The sequence below is a fragment of the Numida meleagris genome, chromosome 1, assembly GCF_002078875.1.
Source record: "Numida meleagris isolate 19003 breed g44 Domestic line chromosome 1, NumMel1.0, whole genome shotgun sequence".
In the NCBI taxonomy this organism is placed as follows: Eukaryota; Metazoa; Chordata; class Aves; order Galliformes; family Numididae; genus Numida; species Numida meleagris.
Window position 1 is genome coordinate 90,194,882 of NC_034409.1, and position 9,113 is coordinate 90,203,994.

Genomic DNA, 9,113 nt, shown 5'->3' on the forward strand with positions numbered 1-9,113 from the left:
TAACCCTAATGGCACAAACGTGACGTGGAAGGGCCTTCTGTCTTTTGAGGGGGCAGAGGATAATCACACCAATGCCACCCGTGTACACTGAGTTTAAACATGGAAGGGGGAGTGACCTATCCATAGCTCTTCACGTAGGGGGAAATCAAAGCTGGGTGATGAAAACCCTGAAACACAGGCATTCCTTCCATGGATAGATGAACCACACTGAGGTGTTTGAAAAATAAAACGTTCGTTTCTGAAGTTATAAAACACAACACCTTCCTGGAAGCAAACTGTGCCAAAAATTTGCTTTAGGTGGGTGGAATATGCTCTGTGCAATGAGCTGCTCATATTTCATTCAACACTAATTAGCCATAGCAGAGGAAAGCACTCACACAGAATAGACTGCCTACTCTTTTCCTATGGGAGAGAGACCTTAACACCCTGCCTGGATACAATTCTTTTTAATAGGACAAAACCCTCAGCAAAGCAAAGGGACCAGAAGTCTGACCTTCTGCTTTGAGGGAAATGGCAACAGGCCACCACCTGCCCTTAGGTACAGGCCATTATTAAATTATCCTCAGCCCTACTCATCTGTAGCAGCTACAGGTACAAAATAAAATACAGAAGTTCCTGTTACTGCCCAAGGAGAAGTCTGACACTGCCACCAGACTTCACTGCTTCCTGGGGGGATCTTGGATAGAACTCTTCTCATGGGACACTGCTCAAGTATGTTTCTCTAATGCAAGCACCGTACTAATTACGCATAAAGAGATTATGGACACAATCACCACTGCCAGATGGCTTTATTGAGTGTCATGAACCGCATTTCCCCCCAGAGGTAATCCCCTAATTTCCAACCTTCACGTGAAATTAGAGAATTTTTTATTGCTGCTAAATCCGACCACTGAGCCAAAGCTTCCACCGCTACCATCAGAAACGGTCATCCTTTCCATAGACCCCTCAGCCACCCTTCTACTGTGGAACCCAAAACATGTCTTTTTTAGGGTATTTCCATGCCACTCCCATCTCCTCCACCCTTCCCCAAAACTGATTGTGAAATACCCTAAGCACTGTAAGAGACAAATGTGTTTTTCTGCAAAAAGCACAAAGAAGCCATCATCAGCAAAACCAAACCGGTCCCAGCCAGGCAAAGTCATGGTGTGGCGAGAGGAGGAACACTCGCACTGGTGCTGCCTGTATTGTGCTTTGACAGCAGGGGCTTCAGGCGCTGTCTGAAAAGCAGCTTTCACCAGAACAAAATTAGCTTTCGGAATCAGGGTACCTTTAGCATTAGCAGGCTCCTCCACTTTCAGTACTTCTACATCACCAACGGCTTGGACATTTTCAGCAGCAAATGGGTTCTAGTAGAGGCTCTGGGGCTGCCCTCATCCTCAGCCAAACCTAGCTGACACTTGCCAGCCTGGAGAGCCAACCCGTCCACCTCCTGAAGTGGAACAGGTTTCGCCCTTCCAAGCTCTCGAGCAGTGATATGAATCCACAAAAAACATTTTCAGCTAACTGTTTTTTTCAGAAGTGCAAAGGATACAACCGCATTCACAGAACACTTCCATTGTCCCTTTGGATGAAGATTTTTCTAAGTAAAATCAAAATACTTTGTAGCTGCTTACGACGGAGACCTGAGGAAGACTCAGCAGCTCCTAGATTCTCCTGCTGTTTTCTGTCTGTGATTGTCCCTGGGCATTGCTTTCCATTTCACCCAAGTCTTCAGTCACACTAAGTCTGGATTGCCTGAAGAGGGATAAAAAGAGTGCAAAGGAACTTTATGTCAGCTTATTTCTTACAAAGGCATCACTGCAGAATTCTAACTCTTAAAAAGTTTCTTCTGCAACAGGCACTACTTGTTTCAGTAAGCCATGCAGGCAGCCTCACACCCCTCTATCCCCAAAAGATTATATCAGCAGTTTGTAGATAGATATGTGAAACACACCAAATACATGGTATGGCATGGTTTCTCTAAATGTTTGAGCCACAGAGACTTGGACACAAAGACTCGAACAGGCAGCACTGTCTCTTACCACTCTGCTAACTTTTTCTCATACTGCTCCCTGCGCTCACGACTTCTCTTCTCCTGCAAAGTCTCACCAGCAAGTTTCTGCACAATCATTAAGAGGCCCCCTGCAGGGATCCTAGAGGAAGAAGAAGGGAAGTCACAAGTCACCCAGAGAACACTCAGTAGTAATAACTTACCGGCAATAGTGAAAGGAGCATGCGGGGGCCAGCCACCAGGTCACTGGAGCGCAACACTGCCCAGTACTCAAATGACACCACAGACTAAGGTACTCCTGTGCTAATGTCAGTCACCAAATGCAGCCTGTCCTCAGCTGTGACTCAGTGTAGCCCCTTGAACGTGTATATGGAAGTTATTCATTAGCAGGCACACATAAGGGAAGGGAGTGACAGGAAATGTGCCCCAACAACTCAATGTGACAGCTCTGCCTGAAAAGTTGGCCTTCTCCCGAGTTAAGAGGTCACCGCTGAGATGGACAGAACCTGAGAGAACTATGGGTCCCCTCCATCCCCAGGGAGCTTTAGGAGATGCAAGGTATCCAGAGGGATGTGACATCTTACAGCTTTGGACTGCGCAGCCCTACCTCACAGCCTCTTCCTCAGCATTTCTTAATGGCTGCTGCTCCACATCTTGGCTTTGGTGGAACCTGTTTTGTAAAGGTCCCATTTTTACACAGATTCTTGACTCATCCGACAGGCCTTGTGTGTTCAGCTCTGGGTTCTGAGCTGCTGGAGGAGCGGCTGCTGATGAAGCTGAGAAGGGAGCCCTGAAACTGTATCTCCTACACTCCTGTCTTCAACCCCAAGCAACACGGTTCCTTAAAGAGACGTCAAACTGTTCTGTGCACAACCAATGGGCTCATTAGTGGCCATACCAAGAAGACATGTCTATGATCCATCCTCACGATTTCCTACTTAATAGCAGTTAGTGCCTCCTCTGGTATGCAAACAGCAGAAAGACGCCCTGTTGAGAGCACTGAGTTCTTATCACGGAGGAAAGAGCAAAATATAAATCAAGAAAAGAAAAAATAGTTAAAGGCCCGGAAGAAAAATTATCATCACGAGGTCCCAAGAAAAATAAAGAAAATCCCTCAGGGCAAGAGAGAAAGGAAAACATCCGCAGTGCCACCTGCGATTCAGGGTTTGGTGTGGGGGGCCACCATCAAACTGAGACCATCAAAGAGTAACTGTGACTCAGCCTCTGGTCGCCACCAGTCACAACTTACCCAAAGGCTGTTCCGAACAGGAAGCCGCCTGCCAGCCCAGGCAGGCCCAAGTGCATTCTGAAGAGAGCTCCTGTGAAGGCTGAAAAACACAAACCCGCTGAAACCACAATCTGCCCCTCACCAGCCATCGCAGGCCTGCCGAGGGAGCTGCTCTGCCACGTTTCTCCTCTCTGTCAGCTGACATTGTTTTTCAGCAGAGCAGAAACCAAGCGCTGCGGCCAGCAGGAGCAGTCCCACCATGCAGTCATGGCAGCCTGAGGGAGGACGTTTGCTGTGGCAACACTTTCCCCCACTTTTGTCCACACACTCTCTGCACTAAAACATAGCACAAAGCTCATTCTTCTTGAGAACAGCTCCCCAAGAAATGCTAAAATGCAAAAGTAACTATGAGAGCAGAACTGAGGTCTCTCCGGACTGGAGCACGATCACAGAATCACAGAACCATAGGAGCTGGAAGGGACCTCTGGAGATCATCCAGACCAACCCACTGCTAGAGCAGTTCCCTACAGCAAGTCACACAGGAAAACATCCAGACGTGTCTTGAATATCTCCAGAGGAGGAGACTGCACCACCTCTCTGGGCAGCCCGCTCCAGGCTCCATCACCCTCTCTCCCCCTCTTTTTTTTTCCCCTCTATTCAACGGCAGCTAATTATAGCAGCTGCCATGTAAGGCAAAAAAGAACAGTAAAGCACGTACCCAGCTGTGAGGGCAACAAAGCCTCTAAAACCAAATGACCATATTTACCAGGAGCTCTACTGCCAAAAGTGGACATGCAAAACTTGGCACAAAAATGGTAGTTTATAAACAGTACATTGAACCGTTGTGATGAGCAGAAATAAGAGATTTTCTCCTGCTGAAGAGGTGGTTATGAGGGCTGGTCATGCACTAAATGTTGCATTTACACCACACAAGCAATTTTCACACAGAAACTCCAACAAGTATTTTGAGAACGGACTAATAACCACAAAATTCCCCATTGGTTTCAGATAATGCATTGATTATCTGTTACAAATAAAGGCAGACAGTCACTACACAAAGAGGCAAAGCCCCAAAGGCAGCCAGCATAACAGGGAACAAAACCTGGGCATACAGATGCTACGGATCTGCTCAAATTCAAGAGATATGGATTCTTGCCTATGATTTTCCATTTATGACCTCAGCTCATAAACGGAAAAGTACACTGATAAAATAAAAAAGTACACAGGTAAAAAGAACCCAGGCTTACCTCCTGCTGAAGCAAAATTACTGATGGTGGTTTTATCGCGGTACACAGACAGACCGGTGCTCACCATGCTGCAAGGGAGAGGCACAAAGACAGCAGTTACACATGAAAAAGACAGGTAGCAAGACACTGCTTGAAAAGGAACAGGATTTCATTATGCCTACCTGCAGGGTGCCTCTGTGCCCTGCTACCAGCCTGGCCGGAGCACACACATGCCAACTACAAATGCCTTATTTCTACAACTTTACCACATGCAGCTGGACAGCCAGAGGTCGGGGAGTACCACTTCTGGATGGCTTTTTTTTTCTTTTTTGTAAATCAAGGAGCTTTTTTTTTTTTTAATTCATCATATATTCATGAATAAAAGGGATTGTGCAATGCAAAGGTCCTGTCAGTCGTACAGCTACCACGAGAGCTGAACTGTACTCAAGGTGCCACCAGGGCCACCTGCTCCTGAAGCAGGAGGTCCCCTGCTGGACTAGGAGCACCACCTCCTCAATCTCTCTCTTTACCAATGTAATGTCAGCTCAACCTTTGCAAAACGTAAAACTAACAACCTGTTTTTAAATGGCAAAACTTCACATGTGTGCAACTGCAGGACAAAACCTTCAACTTAGATTTTAGGGTGGTGGGCATGGCACAGGCTGCCCAGAGCAGTGGGCACAGCCCCAAGTGCTGGAGTTTAGGGAGTGCTTGGATACCACCCTCAGACACGGGGGTGGTATCCATGTGGAGCCCAGAGTTGGACTCAGTGATCCTTGTAGAGCCCTTCTAGTGAGGGACATTCTATGACTCCATACAGAAACAACACTGAGCAGCAGGTGTCTCCCTCCAAAGCTTTTCACTAAGGGGCAGTGAAAAAGGATGATGCATTTGCTTGCATGGGAGACATCTGGTGGATGGCAACGAGGTTGCACGACTAGTCCTGAAAAATCTAAAGCATTAAAGTTCTGGAAGAGAAAGCATACAGCATGCTAATTAAACTCAAAAAAAGATACTGCAGGAAAAGGAGCCAAAAACATGAGAGAAAACATGGAAAAAATAGAGAAAGGAACAAAAATACTAGGAAGAAAGGCCAAAATATAAAAGCAGCTGACTGGAAATTAGTGCTCGTCAATAGTGCTGGTATCTTAAAAGCAGAAGGGGAACACAGTGCACCCACAGATGTAGGCAGTGCAGGTCTAGAACACAAGTTACCACTCTTCAAGTCAGGCATGGCGACATCCCTAGTTGTAAAGGGCGTTATTTGGAATAGCGTGCCTAGTCTGGCACTGTACTGCAAGAAACACATTGACACTTCTTGGGGAGAAAACTGGAGAACTGGAATGCTATGTGTGCCCTGCTTGTGCAGGGACATGCGAAGGATACTGTGTTCAATTTCGGGCCCCTCACTACAAGAAAGACATTGAGGCCCTGAAGCATGTCCAGAGAAGGGCAACCAAACTGATGAGGGGTCTAGAGCACAGGCCTTATAAGGAGCGGCTGAGGGAGCTGGGATTGTTCAGTCTGGAGAAGAGGAGGCTCAGGGGAGACCTTATCGCTCTCTGTAACTACCTGAAGGGAGGTTGTAGTGAGCTGGGGGTCAACCTCTTCTCTCTTGTAACTAGTGATAGGGCTAGAGGGAATGGCCTCAAGTTGCGCCAGGGGAGATTCAGGCTGGATGTTAGGAAATACTTCTTCTCTGAAAGAGCAGTCAGGCGCTGGAATGGGCTGCCCAGGGAGGTGGTGGAGTCGACGTTGTGTTGAGGGACATGGTTTAGTGAGAAGTATTGGTGATAGGTGCATGGTTGACTGGATCTTGTAGATCTTTTCCAACCTTGGTGACTCTATGATTCTATGATTAAAGCTGGTAGGTCAGATGATCAATAACTGCTTAATAGCATGGCAGTCACCTGCGAGAACTTGAAGACAGAATTATGATTAATGCCACTTTACACAAACTGGGAGTGATAAGACATAACAAAAAGGAGAAAAATTAGTGTGGGATGGAAAGCTGTTCCAGAACAGCCAATGCACTGTAACGCTCAATGCATCAAAATGAGGAGATTAAGAAAATGCATAAATAAGCTGCTAAGTAGTGGGAAGAACACTATACAGGCCCATAACAGGATGGATCAGGTGTCATGAGTGGGGCTTTTCCAGTTTTCATTTTTGTGTTGGCTCGGGAGAAGATTTAATTCTGGGCCAATTTAAGAAGGTGACATCCTCTTCACATTTCCACCTTATCAGTCAGACTGCCTGTTAGCACTCCAAGCCCAAGCAGCAACCAGAAGTCTCTCAACAAGCTGCAGCCGCACGCACTGCGGGCCCCTGGCTGCCCACGTCCAAGCACAACCCTGTTCTCCCACTGCCACCACAAAGGGAACACTTACTTGAATATGGCCACAAAGGTGGCCACCCGCCAGCTCCAGCGCCAGCCATAGCGGATGAAGCTCCTGAGCCCAGCACGGTGCGCAGATTGCTGGGGGAGGAGGAGAAGGGTTACAGACCGCAGACCCGCTCCCCTTCAGCACCACCACCACCATTGCATTCAGCTGGGTGCTACCGAGTGGCACTGACCCCATTCAAGGTGCTGGGAATGACGTTCTGCAAGGGAAAAGCCGATCCCCTCCTGAGGAACGGGAGCCGATTTTACACTAGTACAGGAACCCCAAGAATTAATTCTCGTTTGCTGCGCTGACTTGCAAGGCAAACCAACCAGGACCACGCCATCTGATTTGGACTTCTGCCCGCACATCGTCCCTTTCACCACCCCCGCTCGCCCCGAGGAGGCCCGGGGACGCTCGCACCCCCCGGTTCGCCCCCGGCCCCGTACCACCGCATCGGCGCGGTTCTGGAACAGCTCTCCCTGGCTGCCCTCGATGAAGGCCCTCCGCCCCTGGCGGAAGGCGGGCAGGCCGCCGTACAGCCAGCCGACCAGGCCCCCGGTGAACGCCGACTTGATGATGTTCACCGTCTCTTCCGGGTACCCATGCAGTTCGCTGCAAAGAAACGCCGCGGCTCAGCGCGGAGCCGCGCGGCCCAGACAGGCCTCGGCTCCCGGCTCCCCGCTCCGCGTGGAGGCAGCGCCGGGCCCCGCACCCGGCACGCCCGCCCGCTCGCCCGCAGCCCGCCGCCCGCCGCCCGCCGCCAAGCCCCGCCGCCTTGGCCCGGCCCTCACTCGCGCCGCCACAGCTCGCTGAGCCGCTCCCAGCCCGTCTGCGGCGGCGGCGCGGGGCGGCTGAAGCTCTGCCGGGCTCCCAGCCCCTCCGCCATGGCCCTCCCGGCGGCGGCGCCGAGCGAGCACCGCAGCGCCCCCAGCTCCCCGGCGGGGCACGGCGGGGCGGGCCGGCAGGGCCGGGACTCGGGGGTGCCCTAAGCGGCCGCGAGGACCGCGGGGCGGCACTGGTCAGCGGCGCTCGGGAGCCCCTCGCACGGTGACCGAGCTCCTCTGTGGGCGGAGGAGAGGGGAAGGGCCCCTCGGCCTTTGTTCCCTTGTTGGCTTCCGATTTCCTATCGCACGGAGTAAGTGCAGTGTCTGTGGCCTCCTCCGTGCCTGGAGGTGCTCAAGGCCGGGTTGGATCGGCCCCGAGCAGCTGAGCTGGTGGGCGCAGCCCTGCCCATGGGTTGGGACTTGGTGGGCTGTGCGGTCCCTTCCAACCCAAACCCTTCTGTGATGCTATGAGCACGACCCGTCACCTGGGCCTTTACTCGTGCTTCCCGGTAGCAGATCTGGCCCAGAAGCAGTGCCACCATCACAGGCCACTGAGACCTCTGCCAGCTTTTGGTTTTACCCTTTTGTTTCTTACAGTTGGGAGGTTACAAATTCCTGTATTTGTGCAAGGGCTCACTCAGGAGTGTGGATCTCCAACACTATGGCAGTACATCTTACAGCTAGTTACAAGCACTGTGCAGAACATTCTTCACATCCCACCCTTTATCTAAACCACAGTCCTGAGGGAGGTCCCATCACCTCCAGGAGTGACCTCCCCACCACTTCGAGCCCCATCCTGTTGAGGAAGAGCGGTGGCAGCTACCCATGGCTGTACTAGGAAAGTGGAAAAGGAAGCAGGCTGAGGAGTCACCAGTTCATGCAAGGTTTTGGAGAAGAGAAGGCTCCGGGGAGACCTCGTTGTGGCCTTCCAATACTTGAAGGGAGCGTATAATCAGGAGGGGGAACGATTGTTCACGAGGGTGGATAGCGATAGGACAAGGAAGAATGCTTTTAAACTGAGACGGGAGATTTAGGTTAGATATTAGGAGGAAGTTTTTCACTCAGAGGGTGGTGACGCACTGGAACAGGTTGCCCAAGGAGGTTGTGGATGCCCCATCCCTGGAGGCATTCAAGGCCAGACTGGACGTGGCTCTGGGCAGCCTGGTCTAGTGGTTGGCGACCCTGCACTCAGCAGGGGGGTTGAAACTAAATGATCTTTGAGGTCCTTTTCAACCCAAGCCATTCTATGATTCTATCATCCAAGAAAAGTTTTCAGTCACCATCACCCACAACTTGGCAACTCGGATGGGCATACTTCACAGATTCCACTGAGACGCCCTAAAAATACTGTCAAAGAGGAAAAAAACCAGAAAGACACACTTCCCCTTCTCATTGAAACAGCTGGGGACTATCCAGATCTTTTCTTAAAATTCTGAGAAATAATGCACCCAGCAACGC

The 9,113-nt window shown here is 50.5% G+C and overlaps 1 protein-coding gene across 1 annotated transcript; it reads right to left on the bottom strand.

The window, feature by feature from the left end:
- Window positions 758-7,783, bottom strand: TIMMDC1 (translocase of inner mitochondrial membrane domain containing 1). The gene is made up of 7 exons (XM_021402366.1): window positions 7,623-7,783; window positions 7,278-7,443; window positions 6,835-6,923; window positions 4,466-4,533; window positions 3,240-3,318; window positions 2,022-2,132; window positions 758-1,734 (listed from the first exon to the last, which is right to left on the bottom strand). Exons 1-7 carry the CDS (start codon window positions 7,715-7,717, stop codon window positions 1,644-1,646), a joined length of 699 nt encoding a protein of 232 aa, XP_021258041.1. The 5' UTR covers window positions 7,718-7,783; the 3' UTR covers window positions 758-1,643.

What these genes read in the sequence shown, in the direction of transcription:
- TIMMDC1 (XM_021402366.1), bottom strand. Translation starts at nt 7,717, where the DNA reads ATGGCGGAGGGGCTGGGAGCCCGGCAGAGCTTCAGCCGCCCCGCGCCG. An exon ending in CTGTTCGGAACAGCCTTTGG is followed by an intron (nt 2,133 to 3,239) that starts GTAAGTTGTGAC and finishes TTCTTCCTCTAG; the next exon opens with GATCCCTGCAGGGGGCCTCT. An exon ending in GAGAAAAAGTTAGCAGAGTG is followed by an intron (nt 1,735 to 2,021) that starts GTAAGAGACAGT and finishes ATCCCTCTTCAG; the next exon opens with GCAATCCAGACTTAGTGTGA.